At 35.9% G+C, this 18,221-nt stretch overlaps 2 protein-coding genes across 2 annotated transcripts; both read right to left on the bottom strand.

Annotated features, from left to right (window-relative positions):
* Positions 1–626: 626 nt before the first annotated feature.
* LOC109094253 (troponin I, fast skeletal muscle-like) lies at positions 627–3,816 on the bottom strand. Its single transcript, XM_019107948.2, has 7 exons — positions 3,679–3,816; positions 2,285–2,371; positions 1,983–2,019; positions 1,754–1,882; positions 1,155–1,244; positions 882–1,058; positions 627–753 (listed from the first exon to the last, which is right to left on the bottom strand). The coding sequence occupies exons 2-7, from the start codon at positions 2,290–2,292 to the stop codon at positions 664–666; spliced, it is 531 nt and encodes a 176-aa protein (XP_018963493.2). The 5' UTR covers positions 2,293–2,371; positions 3,679–3,816; the 3' UTR covers positions 627–663.
* An 8,073-nt stretch (positions 3,817–11,889) lies between these two features.
* LOC109094252 (troponin I, fast skeletal muscle-like) lies at positions 11,890–14,928 on the bottom strand. Its single transcript, XM_019107947.2, has 7 exons — positions 14,830–14,928; positions 13,030–13,060; positions 12,902–12,938; positions 12,687–12,815; positions 12,521–12,610; positions 12,259–12,435; positions 11,890–12,172 (listed from the first exon to the last, which is right to left on the bottom strand). Exons 2-7 carry the CDS (start codon positions 13,035–13,037, stop codon positions 12,083–12,085), a joined length of 531 nt encoding a protein of 176 aa, XP_018963492.1. The 5' UTR covers positions 13,038–13,060; positions 14,830–14,928; the 3' UTR covers positions 11,890–12,082.
* Positions 14,929–18,221: the final 3,293 nt, after the last annotated feature.

The following is an 18,221-nucleotide window of genomic DNA, read 5'->3' as shown; positions in this document are numbered from 1 at the left end:
TTCAGACTTGTACTGTATACAAAACACTTTTTTCTTTTAAGAATATTAAGAATGGAAGACAGGAAAAAAAGAAAATAAATAAAGGCATAACAGAAAGCATGCCTTTGCAACACTTAATATCATTTTCAAGTGGGAGATTAATCTTGCTTTGCTTATCAAATGAACAATCTCTGTGTGTGACTCCATGTTTGCTACATTTAAAGAGCAAGTCACTACTGGTGTGATAGTCCGGCTGTTTTCCCTTGAGACCACTAGGGTCATCGGTTGTCTCACTGAGCCATATATTTAACTGGTGAAGATGAAATAATGAAAAAGCAGAATGTCACCCTTTGATTGTTTGATTTGTAGTTTTTTCCCCCAGCAAACTCCTCTCAGTACTGTTTTGAGTATTTGAATGGGTTTCACTAATGAATGTCAGTTTATTTGGTCTAATAACAAAGACCCAAAGTCATATTATTCTTTTACAAATTAAAGCCTTAGCTGCAAAACCAACCATTACATACATCAAAACCTCTTTTATACAATACATAACCACCTGTGACATCATTTGTTACAACAATAGATAGTATTACAAATTTTCCTCTCAAAACCCAGAAAACCATGAGACAACCTAACCGAATAAATAATTTTATGGAAATGTTCATTTATTTAAAAAAAACAGATTTAGGCCTCAGACTCAAACATCTTCTTCCTGCCATCCATACCAGCCTTATCCTCAATGTTCTTACGCCAGTCTCCGACTGCCTCCTTCTCCTGTAATGCCAGAAAAAGTAGAATGTTTTAAAACTACAAGCCTTCGTGTAATTTGTCTTCTCATCATAAGTTATGTCCACATTTTATTGCACATGCTTCTGTTTACAAGGCTAATGATGTGCACTCACCTCCTCCTTGACCTCTTTCTTGACCTGTTTGAGGTTGGCTCTCAGGTCCAGGGACACCTTGTGTTTGGAGCCCAGCAGGGCCTGCAGCATGGCATCAGCAGACATACGTACTTTCTTAAGAACGGGTTTCTTGAATTTACCTTTTAGGTCCTGAACCTTTATCTTTAGATCCTCAATTTAAGAGATCAAGAAATAAAGCTTAGGTTTTTAGATGTTATGTAAGTTAAATACATTCATTAGTAGATCAGAACAAAACAACCAGAACAAAAGTACCTCCTTGTTTGACTTGGCTACTTTGCTCTCCATATCATATCTCTGTTCGTCAACGACATCAATCTGCTGGTGCAACTTCCTACACAGCTCCTTTACACAAGAATACATGCGCATTATTACATGTCGCCTATTCATCTGCACTTTTGCACATCACACAGCACTGAAGGCAATAGAATATGATGATGTGATTTTAGCCTGTATAAAACTGTTCATAAGCATGATATGATTCTGTTACTGACTGATTCTCTGTGTGTGTGTTTGTGTACATGATATTCCCTAGACGTTATGGGTTATCTGTCCCCACACGGATAGTAATATAACCTTTTACCTTGTGGGACATGTTTTTGGTCCCCAAGAGGAAAATAGTTTAAACATAATGATCTTTTGAAATTATTTTTTTAAATTCTAAAAAGTAGATTTTTTTTTGTTTGTTTGGGTATGGGGTTGGGTTAGGTTATGTGGGTACAAGTTTATACAGTATAAAAATCATTACGTCTATGGAACATCCCCATAAAACATGGAAACGTGTGTGTGTGTGTGTGTGTGTGTGTGTGTGTGTGTGTGTGTGTGTGTGTGTGTGTGTGTGTGTGTGTGTGTACCTGTATTTCCTGCATGCTTCCAGGCAGTGAGAGATCAGGGCAGTTCTCCTCCATGTATCTCTGTTTTTCCTGCTCAGCCTCAGCTGTCTCTTCCTCCAAAAGCCCATGAGCGATCTGAAGCAACAAGCTCTGGAGAACAAAGACAAAAAAGCAGCATAGACAGTATTCAACAAGAGAGACAATGACAGTTCATATAGGTTAGATCTACTGAAGAATGAGATGACCTCACCTTCAGATGTTGCCTGCGACTGGACGACATCTTTTTCCTAGCAGAAAGCAAATGTTTACCATTTCAGAGAGCACAGAACAGTGCATTATTCACTGACTTGGATGATTATGGTTAGGAGAAACTCTGTAAAATGTACTGCTTTTGATTATTGTGTAATAGTAATAATAGCATTTATGCTAGTATGCATCATAATAAATACAAAATGATTGTAATGTATTTGCTGAGCTCAGTTATCAGTGACTTAGTAACTTGATCATTTTCATGCCACACAAAGATCATGAGGTTTGTAACTCAATACTTACTCAGACATCTTGCCAGTCTCTTTGTGGCAACTTCTGTGAAGGTGAAGACGCCTCTGGGTGGCAGGTGGGGGTGTTGCTGCCTTCAATCTAATGGAAACAATTTACAATCAGTCATCGGTCCTGCAGCAGGTCTAAATTTGGCTGGGGATAATGAGAAAGAGAAATGGCTGGTGTACGTGTCAGTACCCACAGAGGTACCTTAAGTTTTAATGGTTTCAATTTGAGAAGCAGTTGTCTTGTGCTCTTTTTTTAGTGTTCCTTTGTAGGAAGCAGACGGTCCGCACCCAATACATAAGACGAGACAGCTGACAGTCAACTTGAAGAATCAACACCCAACAGCTGAAACCCTCCACAACTGTAAAAATACTTTCTACTAGTCAAAAGAACTATATTAGTTCTATATTTTTCTTGCCAAAAAAAAAAAATTGGATTTTGGATTGGACGTGGACTGAGTTGGGAGTTTTCTAAAATGAGCTGTGGTCTACATACCTGTGTATATTAATTGATTGATTAATGGTAAGTTCCCTTACTCTAGACTGTAAAAAACTAAAATAGATTTACTGGGATATTTTATGTAGGGACAGTTTTGGAAGTAAAAAGAACAGGTCATATAATTTTCAGTAAACAGACATTCCCAGAATTCCCTGTATGATTCTTCACATTTGACAGTATTTTGTTAAAACTATGGTTTTATGTTACAGCATATGTTGATAAATTACATAGTATTACATTATTTTAATGTCATGTGTGTGACCATGATGGTATTTTGTATTTGTGTGTATGACACTGTACACCTTATGTGTTTGTTATGTTAAAGAATTAAAAGCGATTTTAGTAGCAGCTTGGTTTTCATCAGAAAATGGATGTTGGATTTACTGGTTTCAATTTGTTTACATTTTACAGTATTTTAACTGAATAATTCAGGCAACCTGAATTGTTGTAAAAACAACAGGTGCTGATGAACTAAGACAGGAACTATCTAACTGTGAGCATGTGCTTAATGAGATTCATATACTTTTACAATTAATTAAATATAGCCTACTCAAATGTATCCCAACAACACGTACTACAAATATGTCAAATTAGGGTCTAATGAAAGTCTTTTGAGCATTTCACATTACAGTTTAAAGTTAAAGCTGATTAGAATTTATCCATAAAGAAGACATCAAACCATATCCATGGTCTCTTCAATATTAAAAGCACAGAATTATATAAGACAACAGCCACTTAACCAGTTTCATCACAAGTATTTTCCTCCAGTATGGGGGGTACATTATAAAGCTTATTATTATCATGCTTATTAGTCTAATTTCTTGGTTGAGTATGGCTGCTCAGCATGATTGAGATCTTCTGAAGATATAACCTTAAAGATGGACAGAATAATAGAGACTCACCTTTCAGTGCGCAGCAGGACGTTCAGAGGGGATAAGAGGGAAAGAGTATCAGCTCATAATATTAGTTGGGTTTATATAGGTTTCCCATACAGCTTCTCCATTCTCTTTAAGGAAGCAGATCTTTCCTTAAGCCAATGAGAGTGTCAAATCCCAACACCCCCCTCTCCTTCCTTCCCCACAATCAACACACACACATATTTGTTTTTCTATCATTCTATCATGGGGACTGTTAACTTGTATTATTTTTATAGAGCTAATAATGCTTTCGATCCCCTTACATACCCTACCTATCACCAAAATATTTCTGCATTTCAATTAAAAAAAATAATTATTTTGTATGTTAAATAATAATTTCAGTTTTATCTGTCCTTGTGGGGACTTTTGGTGCAATATATGCAAAACCTGATCTAAAAAACACACATCTTTCACCAAATCATGAACAGAGAAACATGACACTCTTTCAGTATAGGTCTTTATTGGAAGTGCAAGAACTGTAAGAAATTAAGATGAACCCTATCACTTCTGTTGCTGAAATCTCTGTGTGTTTTCTCACCTGTTGTGCACATAGCAGCAGTTTAGCAATAAAACAGGTGGGAACTCCAACTGTATCACAGGAATATCACTCAACACATTCTGCAGACACATTTTAGATCACATACTACATGCAAACCTCACAAATTTGCAAAAATGTATAGAATTCTGTTTATAGCCATGTTAATATAGGGCACTGAGTCTTAAATGAGCAGTCCTCAATCTGCTGGATAATTTTGTCACCAAATGGCATTTTAAAACTCTGGGTGCCTTTCAGGAAACTCATTTTCATTTGATTGGAAAAATGTAAGAATTTGACATAAAAGATGACACAGAAACATTTCAGAAAGCCTATACATTTCATGAAATTCACATATAAAGGGAAAAAAATTACTCAGAATCTATTTAAGGGGGCAGCTATTGCCCCTCCGTTAATTTCTAACTTTATGGTTTAATGTGTTACTTTGATATGTTCATGCAACTTAGAGAGCATTTCCTGTATTTTATTGTATAAAAATAAAAAACTTTGACTTGGCTTATGCTGCTCTAACATGCCACCTCCTGGTGCATCAGAGTGACAGTGTTGCAAACCACCTTTCTGTATAAAGCAAGGCTGTCATTGTCCCTTTCTATGCTCTTAATAGCTATGTTTGAGAACAAATGTTTTTTGTATTGGCCCAGCCCAGGTTACTGGGCTCTTAAAATCTGTTGTGGAAGATCTTTTCACATTTGCAAACCTCATAAACTTGATCTTGGCTGAATTGTTTTCTGTAGGTTTGATAATGTCTTTGGCCACTTCTAATGAGAGGACATCCCTATATGAAAATTAACCTTGGTTTTACTACAAAAAATAAAAATAAAAAATAAATATCAATAATAATAATAAAATATTTTATATATATATATATATATATATATATATATGCTTACTATAGTTAAACCATGGTAACCACAGTTTGACCATGGCATTTGTAACAAAACTGTGGTTATACCAATGGTAGATTTGCAAAAATAAAAAAAATATGGTTACTACCATTTTACAATAATAAAACCATGGTTAATTTTAGTAAGGGATGCCCTATAAGTGCAAGAACACGCCATGTATAGCATGGTTATCAATGTCCTTTACTATGCTCTTAATAGTTATGTAATGTGCCCACGTGATGCATGGTTTGTCCAGGAGCTCAAAATGATTTCAGAGCCTTTTGGGTGTTTTCGTTGGGCGGCACTGAATGGTAACAAAACCATACCCACGGAAGAGCCTGGTTTTTCTATCTCTGCACACTCGCACAGAACAAGTGGGTCCAAATAAAAGGACAGACTTATGCGGGTCCCAGACTGATCTCTCTGTTGACCATTTTTGAATGTTGTCATTTTGATAGTCCTTTGAAGAAGATTTATTTCAAAAAGCTCTTCGTACAAATCGTAATCACTGTGTCACAGTTTCTGTATCTAAGAAGAGATGCCTCTGTCAAACAGATCATATAAACTTACAGCTTTGCTCCTTTTATCCACCTTATTTTTCAACACAGAAGTAAGCCATTTTCTGCGAATGTGTGAGACTTCCGGTTAATTAGCTGCTGTAGAGAAATAATGAGAAGAATAAGAAAGTGCAGTAAACAGTAGAACTGCTTGTGCTACAAACCAGTGTGTTCATAATTAAAGATAATATATTAAAATAATATGGTGAGGCACACCAGTTTGCAATAGTAATCAGCAAAACAAGCTGTTCTGTACAGCTTAAAATAGCTGGAAGCAGATGACACCGGAAGCCAGACACATAACACTGACAAATGGCCGCGTCCGCTCTTATGGGAAAAATAAAGTGTTTTTTTTTTTTTTTATAGAGAACATTATGTCAACAAATAAGAAAGCAATAACAATACAAAAATAAAAAAATTCTTTATCAATATTATCATTAACAAAAAAGAAAAAGTCTTTACACAACAATTTAGAGTAATGGCAGTGGCAAAATAAATGCATTATGGTGTCTGGGTGCTGTTTACAAAAAAAAAAAAATTCTTTAAGAAAGTATTAACAGGATATATATACAATGGATAATTCAAAAGGAAATTTATTTTATCTTATTATTAATTAAGTATCTATTCAGAATCAACCAAACTTTCCTCCAGCCAATATCAGAAAGATTTCCAATAAACTGTAACATTTGGAATTGATACAAATTTATTAATAAATAACAAGCGTATTGATTTATAAGAAGAAGTGGCTGAAAGGCAATGTTTCCCCACCACTGAAACAGCAGGATCTAAAGAAGGATGGGGAAAAATAAAGTGGATTGATATTTTTATATTAAAACGACAGCGACACGATGAGATATGGCGTTGGTGGAGGGTTGATGCAAAGCAGTCAGATTACCTCACATCTCATTCACCGTTGAGAAAACATCACAGTACAAAGTGCGTAATATTACAATAATAATTTATAACGTTGATAAAATAAAATATAAATAGAAAATATAACGTTGATCAGAAATCAGTTGGGAATAATCAAGATTATCCAAAACTAATGGTGCGTTCCAAATAGGATATATCTCCCTCTGAAGGGCACTTCAGAGGAGAACAATCATGGCCACCATGTTGAAGGGTCGATCCAAACCGAAGTGCTCAAAACTGGACACTTCAAAGGGCCCTTCGGAATGAAGGATTTCAAAGGGTAACTGATGGACACTTCGGGCTCCCATGATCCTTTGCGCAGATTCTTTGCATGATGCCGGTGCCTCTGTGTGGGCACGTGATGATGACGCAGAAGGGCACTTCAGGAAACAGTTCTCCAAAACTAGCGCGGGAATGCGCTGATGATGTATCATGTCTGTACAGAGGTATGCAAATAAATCATTTGACAGGCAGGCAGGACAGCCTATCGCAGTCCTGGGACCGAGGAATATGATTGGACAAACATGGTCCTACGCTTTCCACACACAATACAAAGACATATAAATACATTTAGACCACTTAAAGGCCAAACAATGTTGATATTTGAAAGCACCAAAACAAACATGCCCATACCCCAACAGTATCTCGCCCCTATTTTGATAACTGCGCCCCACAGGCACATACACAACCCTGGCAGTGATGATGCTGGAATCTCCTATGCCTGCATTGCCTGCCGGCCGAGGGTATGATGCCATCAGTAAGTGAAAGCGGTGATTGTTACTATGGTAATTCAACATAAACTCACCTATCAAGGAGAAACAAAGCAACCTCATCATTCAATTCAAGGCCTTCCCGCTCCTTGAGTTTCTCCAACGCTGGAAAGCTACTTCAATATTTACGCAAGTCCTACCTCTTGCCTGATTGTTTGAAAGTTTTGTTCCTCTGAGATTTTCCTCTTTTTTTTATTTTATTTTTTTTATCTGCCATCTCTTGCTATAGTTGATCTGCTAATATCTGTCCTGTGCACTCACTGAGCGCTCTCTTCTCCCTATCATTACTAGACACGCCCCTTACTACTGATTGGCAGTGAGTGTGTTTCGAGACTCAGTTTGACAATGTGGACAAAAGTGTTTTGCAAATATTGTTTAGTGCACCTTTAACTTCGTAATTGCTATCAGATTGTGAAGAGACTTTCAACCAGCATAACATTTTTTTTTTTTTAACCAAATCACCTACCCCACCTTTAATGTTCCAAAATAAGGGCTCGAGCAGAGCAGTTTGTCACAAACATCAAATGTAATTTCTATGTTGTTAATTATATCATTCATATCTAATAATATGCGTAAATCAAGTAAATGACAAAAATTACACAAAGTAACGACTGGCATGATTACTTAAAAAGAAATGCATGACTAAATAAATAATTAATGTGTTTCTGCTATTAAATAAAATAAACTAAAAAAAAAAAAACTCAACTAAATTATTAAAAAAAAAAAAAAAAAAAATAAAAAAATAAAATAAAATAAATAAGGCTCTTTATCCCAAGAAAGTGGTTAACTTACCTCCCATATTAGTTCTAGTTAGTTATATTGTTTTTAAACATCTATAAAGCAAAGAAAATCTATAATGCCAAAAAACTGTAAAAACTAATTGACAAGAGAACTCTTCATTTGCTTTCAATGAAAATAATAACTAAACTTTGAATAATAAAGCTGATAATATTTCCCTGCATTTCTAGAACGAATGCTGAATAGTCTGGAAGACCATTTCAGACCATCTGATTGTTAAGGCCAGTAAAATGAAGACTGGAGCTTGTTTCCACACTTTTTAATCAAGTGGATATTTCATAGGCTTATTTTTTTTATTTATTTATTTTTTTCTGTATAAACACAAACCTTAAAATCCTGACCACAGAAAAGATAAAGTTAATTTCACAACATGTTGACCTTTTGTAATTACATACAGAAGTTTGAGTATGATCGCCTCTTGAGACTCTTCTGGGTTTATCCAAAGAATTTCTATGTAGTAATGAAATACAGTCATGGCCAAAAGTTTTGGCAGTGCACAAATTTTGTGTTTTGCAAAGTTTGCTGTTTCAGTATTTGTAAATTATTTTTCCACATGTTTCTATGTTATACTGAAAAACAATGATAAGCATATCATAAGTTTTAAAGACTTTTATTGGCAAAAAAATAAAATAAATAAAAGTTAGTTAGTATTTACAGTGTTGTCCCTTGTTCTTCATAACCTCTGCAACTGGCTCTGGCATGCTCTGGCATATTAGCTTCTGGGCAAAAACCTGACTGATGGCGATCCATTTTTGCCTTATTAGTTCTCGGAGTTGATCACAATTTGTGTGTTTCTGCTTCTCCACTCGCCTTTTGAGGACTGACCACAGGTTCTCTATAGGATTGAGATCCAGGAATTGCCTGGCCACAGATCCAAAATTTCAATGTAATGATCTTTGAGCCACTTCTTATCACTCTTACTTTGTGACATGGTGCTCCATCATGCTGGAAAATGCACGGATCATCACCAAACTGTTAATGGATCGTTGGAAGAAGTTGCTCTTGCATGACGTTTTGATACCATTCTTTATTCCTGGCAGAGTTTTGGGCAGAATTATGAGAGAGCCCACTCTCTTGGTTGAAAAGCAACCCCACACATGGATGGTCTCAAGATGCTTCACTGTTGGCACAACACAGGACTCATGGTAGAGTTCACCTTTTCTTCTCCGAACAATCGATTTTCCAGATGTCCCAAACATTCATAAGGGAGCTTCGTCAGAGAAAATAACCAGTCTCTGCTGTCCAATCCTTGTACTTCCTGCATAAGTCTGTCCTTAATGTTTTTCTTGGAGAGAAGTGGCTTCTTTGCTGGCCTTCTTGACACCAGGCCGTTGTCCAAAAGTCTTGGCTTCACTGTGCGTGCAGATGCTCAGATTCCTGAGCAAGCTCTGCACTTATGAAGACACGATTCTGTAGCTGACTCCTCAGGAGGAGACGGTCCTGGCACTTGCTGGACACTCTGGGACGTCCCGAAGACTTCTTCACTGCAGTTGAACCTCTCTCCTTGAAGTTCTTGATGATCTGTAAAAGGTTCTTTCAGGTGCAATATTCTTTGTAGCAAGTTCCTTGCATGTGAGGCCATTTTGATGCAAAGTGATAATGGCTGCGCGTGTTTCTTTGGAGGTAACCATTGCTAAAACACAAACACAATGTTTGGAAGCGCTTCTTCCTTCCTTTTATATCAATCAGTCTGCTCTTACAATCTATTTAATATGATAGTGATTTCACCTGACTAGTACTCATTCACACTTTCACATGCGCTGCTGATATGATTAGTCAGTTAATGTCAGTTGGTCATTTTGTGTCAGGATCAAAAAACAGTGAAATTAATATGCATTAAAATGCATCTGATCACTCTACACAATAATCTAGAAACAAGGTTAATGAACTCCACAACAGCTTAAACAGCAAACTTTGCAAAACAATGTCACTGCTAAACTTTTGGCCATGACTGTATGTGATCATCTTACAATCTTGAATCGCTTTTGCTTTTGCTCTGACGGCCACACGAGGGCGACAGACATCATTTGGTATCTACACAGAGTACTTTAAAGTCATAAAATAATTGACTTAATTGGATGGATATGTAGGATTTTCTTAAGTAAAGTTGATGTTTTGCTTATGAAAACTTATGAAATTCTTACTGTTACATGTTCCACTAAACAAATAGTGTAAAACATAAGCAACACCTTTGCCATTGCATCAATGCAGAAGAGTAGATATCTCTTAACTGTCCTTTTGGACTATTTTTCTATCTGCCACTTCAGTAATAAGACTTTTCTCACTCTTACATTGTAAAAGAAGAAAAGGCTGCAATAGCTACAAAAAAAATCCTATTTTGCTTTTCTACCTTTTTGAACACCACTGCAAATAGAAAATGTTTGTAAAATGTGTTGTATTTAATGTAACTTCAGATGACCCGTGTTATGTATCAGACTCTTGGGTCCTTCAGCATCGGTCAACTGTAACTGAATGCAGAAACATGTGGTTGGTACAGTATAAAAAACAGTACATCTATGGAACATCCCCATAAAACATGGAAACCCAACATGTGTGTGTCTGTGTGTGTGTGTGTGTGTGTGTGTGTGTGTGTGTGTGTGTGTGTGTGTGTGTGTGTGTGTGTGTGTGTGTGTGTGTGTGTGTGTGTTTACCTCAATGTACAGGGAAGAAGGTATTGCACAGTCTCGTATTCAGTTCAGTACTCACAAGTGAAGTTACCCATCTATCTATGCAATAAAGTGGAAATAGTGCAATAGTGTTAGTACAGTATATGTCCCTACTCTGATACAGACTTTCTTTTTTTAACCAGTACTGTATATGCACACATAGTTATTTAGTGACATGTCATCTATATTTATACATTCATGAAGTGACAAACACTTGAGTGTTGAACTTGAGACATGGCCCTCAAGAGACTTTAGTTAGTAACCTTTTTTTTGACCAGGATAAAGACAATATTTGTTCAAGAAAGCAAAAAAGACATAACAATTAACATATTAGCAAAAAAAAAAAAAAAAGATTGGGGCCATCGTAAGTTCAAAGGTGGTAGTTCATCCTGAGAACATGAGTTTGATAGCCACATGAGCCTCGTAAAATGTTCTCACTAGTCGGTCGTCATGATATTTCACTGTATAATTTGGCCCTCACAAGTATAACTAAACAAGTACACACACATTTTTTTCAAGTCACTTACCAACTGGGCCTCAGTCACATCACAGAGGCTCCACTTCTGTTCTTCATTTCTGGGTAAATAGAATCCTGTAACCATTTCACATAATAGCACTGCTTAGATTCATGATATAAACATACACACATGCTTAATTTCATCCACAGATCTCCCATTATTAACAAAAATTACAGAGAAGTAAGTTCAGTACATTTGATGCTCATTAGGCATAAATATAGGGAAGGAAAAATGGGAAGAGCTTAGCTTAAGCAGAAGAACTGTCTTCATCTCTGCTTGCTCAGCCTGGTCTCGTTCAGCAATAAGCACCATGATTAATGATCTTAGTTCAGTTATGATCTAAAAAATACCAATTTAATGTAGCATATATCAAATCTTTTAGTGAGTGAAGATAAAGAGATAAAAGATAAATTACATGAGGATGACTTTTTGCTAGTAGGGTAAGAAAAATAAGGAAATGTGATGAGGAATGAGGAATGATGAGAGGAATCAAAGGAACTGGGAATATGAGAAATGATCAGATCAGATGACACAATTTCTTTTATTACTTTTATTTGTTAAGGTGAGGTCATGGATCACTCATGTAGTACATGACATTCTAAATATTATGATTAGCTTAGTTAATGTTGGTTTGTTGGATGTGAAAGCACATTTTGACAGCGAGCTTTGCAACAGCGACAACAGAAAGTCCATCAGAAATCAACACCACAAGTAAAATGTCTGCCTGTTTAAGCCTCGGATTCAAACATCTTCTTCCTGCCGCCCATGCCGGACTTATCCTCAATGTTCTTACGCCAGTCTCCCACTGCCTCCTTATCCTAAAATAATTTGTGAAAGAACTCCAAGTTTTTAAATAATTACTTTGGCAGGTATGAGTTTCTTTATTGCTGTAGTGTGCGCTCACCTCCTCCTTGACCTCTTTCTTGACCTGTTTGAGGTTGGCTCTCAGGTCCAGGGACACTTTGTGTTTGGAGCCCAGCAGGGCCTGCAGCATGGCATCAGCAGACATACGTACTTTCTTAAGAGCGGGTTTCTTGAATTTACCTATCAGGTCCTGAACCTTTATCTTCAGATCCTCAATCTAAAAAAAACATGCAGTGTTATTTGCTGAAAGTTAAACCCATGAAAGATAAACAAATGAGAGAACAGAATCCATGCATTTAAACCTCTTTTTCGCCCTTGGTCACTTTAACAGACAGGTCATATCTCTCCTCATCCGCCACATCAATCTTCTGATGAAGCTCTTTGCACAGGTTCTGACCACAGTGGAGAAAACATTTAATTGAAGAGTAAAATACTGCAATAATAATAAAAGACTTCATGCATGTGTACCTGTAATTCCTGCAGTGAGCTAGGCAGAGATAGAGGAGGACATTTCTCCTCCATATAGCGAACTCTGTCCTCCACTACCTGCTTTTCCTCAGCCACCAGCAGGTCCTTGGCTATACCCAGTATCAAACTCTAGAACAAACAATGGGGAAAAGACACATGCAACAAAACACACATCTCTAGAGTAAGCACAGACAGACTCAAATGCTCATGTTTACCTTGAGATGATGCCGACGGCTTGAGGTCATCTTTTTTCTGTTAGGATTTTAGGAGAGAAATAATATAGTTCAACACTTTCGTACTGTATGTGTGAAATTTCCACTTGAAGGTGTGTTTACAGACTTACTCAGACATGATGGCAGGCTTGTTGTGCTCTTCTGTTAGGAAATATAGAGTACAGGGTGATTGATCAAGCATTGTTTGATGGTCAACACATTGAGCAGATGATAAACCATGATTTAGATGTCCTATTTTGGTGAGGGTCGACTTCTCTCTAGCTAATGTGTTACTTAGACTTATGCCTAAATGAAACCCTGGACGACAACATTTTTTTGGTTTACAACATTTAATCTCAAAGCATTAAATTCTGCAATGCAGCCTTTCTAAGCTCTTCTCTGCTGCGTTCACCACATACACACCTTATTCAGTTACAGCCACTGAGTACTGTTATCAACAGTCATCACTTTTAACACAGTAAACTACAGCTATAAACAACTCACACTCCTACATACACAATTAACACTCTCATTCATTACATAGAGAACATCCCACCAATCACATGCAAGAATATCAAGTGGCTGTTTTTTTCCCCATTAATTAAGTAATCCACTTCTGTATTCACTCATGTATAAATACATGAAAAGGAATATGAGCTGACCATATAATACAGACAGATGCTGTACATACATTTATTGGTATAAAGTATGTATTAGGATGACTATATTTAATTAACATGATGCACATTGTAAAGTTAAGCAACATGTATTTTATTATTACAGATATATACTGTAGTTAACGACATAAACATACTGATGTTTTGGTGTATTTTGTGTAAAAATGTTAGCTGAATAAAATTAAATAAATCTGGGTGGAGTCAAAAGGAATATACTGCTATGTTTCACCCAGTACTAGCATTTAGCTGCATGTGACATAAATGTGAGTGTAGCAGAAAGCTGATATCTGTGTGTAAAATTATCCTAAGTGTTGTATCAAGAGCAAAGGGCTAAAGATATTAATCAGAAACTGTATCAGGCAACAGATCAGACCGACACATTCCTCTTCCTCTCTCATTACTGCTGTCTCTTTATTCAATATCCTCAACGACAGCCTTCTTCAAACATTCTCCTATATTTAAATAAGGCTATATTTACTGAAATATTTACAGCGAATGAAAAACCTCATACATAAGCCATTAACATTATGCCCTTGAGCATGACACCTAAAACCAGACTACTCCAAGAGGATTCCTCACTTTGAATACAAGTGTCTGATAAAAGACTACATACTCTGCTTGAAACACAACATGCAAGAGGATGCTTAGGCTTACAATGAAGATAAATACTCTAAAACATTTGCTGAATAAAAGAAAGGAAGCAAACTTAATTTACTAATCACTGAACATATTCCTTCGCTTTGAATGCCTCTAACCCACATCTCATACAACACATCCATATAGTCATTAAAACACACACACACACACACACACACACACACACACACACACACACACACACACACACACACACACACACACACACACATATATCATATATATACTGTATATATATATATCTATATATATCTATATATATATATATATATATATATATATATATATATATATATATATATATATATATATTATAGGAATAAAAAAAAAAGTCTTATAAACTTTTGTAAAAATTAAGAATTACTTTAGTGTGTAAGCTCAAAAAACATACCAAAGTTCAACAAAAAGAGAAGCTTGCACACATAATAGTAAATTTCTCACAATTCTTCTTTTTTTTTTTTGTAAGAAATCTTCTACCATTATGTAGGCAAGCTCATCTCTTTGTTTAACTCATATAGTTTTTTAAAAATGTAAACAGTCATCTTAAGACACATCCAGCAATTATACAGCATGTGTAGCAGGTTAGAAACATCTCACCTTTAAGAAAATCTGGGTAACAGGACAGACCAGGAACTGCGGGCAGCCTCTATAATGAAAGATGGTTTTGATAGCATTCTGATAGCAACTCTTTATAGAATTAGAGTCCAGTGCAGACCAATGAGACTTCATGATGATGAAAGCCAATATTACCCCTCCCAACCTCACTCATATAAATAACCCTTGCTTTCAAGATTGTTTTTCTTATTTTATTGCTTATTTACTTTACTCAGTGTCCTAATGAGTTACTGTACTATGAAATGCATAAATCGCCATAGAAGACAAAACATTCAACCAAAAACACAATCTACTTAAACAATCAACATGAATAATAGTCTGCATCAGTGGTTTTTAATTTAATTTAATTTAATTTAATTTAGTTTAATTTAATTTAATTTAATTTAATTTAATTTAATTTAATTTAATTTAATTTAATTTAATTTAATTTAATTTAATTTAATTTTAAATTCTCAGAGCACACTGGCAATGTTTTGGTTTTAAAAACACTGACAGAATTTTGGTCCTGTATAATGTACCATAAAATTATGATGTGAACAATTTTGAAGTGCAAAAGTAATTTAAAAGATTTAAATATTTAAGGAATGAATGATAAACAGGCAGTTTGGTGTAATATAGATCTTCCATGCAAAAATATGTAAATTGTCAAATTATTGTCAACACCGGAACCACATTCCAAACAGTTTTGTTTTCACAACAGTCACATGTTTGGAGTTAACAGAGCAAAAGGGAATCATTTCTACATATCTAGAATTTACAGAATTTGTCATGTACACTTTAAATCTGTGTTAACTGCAAGTGCTGTTGTCTTGCAGGTCCATATGCTACTATTCTACTCCTTCCATTTGTAAGCAATATATTTTAAACACCACTGCAGTGCAGCAATTGCATTAAATTCATGACATGAGCCAAAAATATACTAGTCATCCTCAGGAGAAACTGTATCCATCAAGCCTGCCTGACCTTTCATTCAGTAGACAGTTTCCAAGGGCTAGAAACCTTGTGTCCCGGGGGCTTCTAATTCCAAGGGGGAAGAGGATGGTGTCAAAGTTGTGTGTACATGTGTGCGTGTTGACATGTGCATGAGTGTGTGTGTGTGTGTGTGTGTGTGTGTGTGTGTGTGTGTGTTTGATGCTAGCTGTGTCTCTATGAATGATCCCAATTTGAGACCCCAATTGGTGCTGCCAGTCCAACCCTGATAGAAACAATCCTGAAATAGTTAAGACATGATGTCAAACCAATTTTACCCATTAAGGCTTCCACATTAACTCCTTCAGCCCCAGCTATAGAGCTCAGAGAAACATATAAACACACAAACTCGGTGGAAGGTTTGAAGTATATAATACATTTTTGACAAGCTAATTTTGGCCATTTAGATACTGTAAATAAAAGTAGCATCTTAACTAGAGCAAAAATCGTATTCCTGAATAAATAAGAATATTCACACATGCCCATTCCTCCAAAAACCAATACAAGCAGTTGTATCATGGATAATAAATATATAATAAATAAATACATGTGCACCTCATATTTACAGTGAGGAAAAGCATTACTTCTTTAGCTGCAGAAACACCAACATTCATCAGACTACAGCACAATTAATCTTTAATAGAAATAATAGCTCAGTCTGTAATCAAGAAAAGCGTCTGGTTGCATAAACGTAAAAGTTAGCCATCTAATGTGTTTTTTTTTTTTTTTTGTCATAACTTTTTTAATCAGTTAAATGAATTCTAGATTGGTCTAATTTGAATCTGAAAAGTAAAACAGATTACCCCTTCACTAATTGCTAGTTGGTCAGACTACGTCTTTAGACACTGTCTTAACATAGTGGCTCTATTAAAGTAACTGGCCCCTGGTTTGTTTCATCAGCTGTTTGATCAGAGACATTACTCTTCTCATGTGCAATGACTGAATGCGCAAGAAACCAGATCACCCAAACATGCAGATTCTCATGAAAGAAGATGAGACAATATATAATTTTTTGTCCACACACTTTCTTTAGCTCAGCTCAGCTATGTAGGCAGGTTGACAGATGTTCTGATATGACCTCAAATGTGTCGAAACTTGCCACGAGACAACATGACATTTCAACAAATGCCACAATCCTAACCCTCGAAGAACAACTGTAGCAATATTTTAACATGTATTTAAAGCAATTAAATGATACCTAAATATGGGTAAAAACTACCACCTCCGAACTGTATCACAGGAAATGTGCATGCTGATTATCAGTTTGCTAAAATCAAACAAGAAGGTCACTGCTTTCTTCTAACACTTTAGGAAGTAATTTATTAATTTTCCATCAAAGTAACTGACCTGAAACATTTGGTCATAATTCCCAATCACATTTAGTGATTAAAAATGATTACAACCCCCAAATAGTAATGGGAAGATTACTTGCAATTTGTAGTCCGTTACTTATTACAGATTACATGTGACAGTGAGTCCAGTGGTCGACATCTATATTATTCACACTATTCACAGAGCCCAGCCCAATAAATCATAGTTGAACTCCAAATGATTTTGACATAGCCTAATGAAACTTTAGAGAATGCCAAAGGGCTGCTCTCAGATATACATACTGATGTCTTCTAGCTTACATCATGTAAGGCTTTTATAAAGGTCAAAGCAGTAGGGTGAAATAGGCCTATACATGGAGAATCAAACTTTAAGAGTGTCAGAAGGTTAGTGAATATATACACATTTCAGCCTCCTGACTTTGCTGGCCAGGCTTTTTAAGAAGTTCAAATCATACAGTTTTGCTGTTCTAAGCTTGTCTCCCAGTCTGATCCGGCTGGTCTGTCACCTTCTGGGAACTTTTCCACTGGTCAGGCTGGGACACCAGCTTGAATTGGCTTGATTAAGCAATTTTGCTAAAAATTTGTCTTCATCAGATTTAACCAAAAACAAAACTCATAATTATTATTTTTTTAAATGCCATCTTAAAAACACTTTCAAGGAGGGAAAAAGGTAAATAAAAAAGACACAGTCAAATACTGTTAAAAATGTCATTGAACAACAGTTTTAATTACATGACATTACAAATGTATAATTTTAAACTTGTAAGCCAAGTTTAAAAGTCAACAGAAAGAGAAATCGACATTTAAAGGGATTGTTCACCCAAACTCTCAACGCTTTCAATGCAAAGATTCTCGGAGAACGCAACAGTCTTGAAATTAAAAACAAATATAACTCCTCGCATGAGGTATTTCCAACACCATGTCCATTTAGAGGCTTCGTTTCAAAGGAGAACGAAAAAGTCTCGGTTTTGACACGACATGAGGGTGAGTAAATGATTTCGGCATTTTCGTTTTTGAGTGAACTATGCCTTTAATTTGAAAAGAGTGAAATGTCTCTTTAACCTCAGGACAAAG

Source organism: Cyprinus carpio, chromosome A7, assembly GCF_018340385.1.
Source record: "Cyprinus carpio isolate SPL01 chromosome A7, ASM1834038v1, whole genome shotgun sequence".
Lineage (NCBI taxonomy): Eukaryota > Metazoa > Chordata > Actinopteri > Cypriniformes > Cyprinidae > Cyprinus > Cyprinus carpio.
Note: the sequence above shows the minus strand (reverse complement) of the source record. Positions and strands in the feature narration are given on the sequence as shown.

Bases quoted from the DNA above. Each gene is read 5' to 3' on its own strand.
- LOC109094253 (XM_019107948.2), bottom strand. The intron at 1,883-1,982 runs GTGAGGTCATCT...TTTGTTCTCCAG, and splicing joins GTCGCAGGCAACATCTGAAG to AGCTTGTTGCTTCAGATCGC. The intron at 1,245-1,753 runs GTACACACACAC...TCTTGTGTAAAG, and splicing joins GAAGCATGCAGGAAATACAG to GAGCTGTGTAGGAAGTTGCA.
- LOC109094252 (XM_019107947.2), bottom strand. The intron at 12,611-12,686 runs GTACACATGCAT...CACTGTGGTCAG, and splicing joins GCTCACTGCAGGAATTACAG to AACCTGTGCAAAGAGCTTCA. The intron at 12,436-12,520 runs GTTTAAATGCAT...TGTTTTTTTTAG, and splicing joins TGACCAAGGGCGAAAAAGAG to ATTGAGGATCTGAAGATAAA.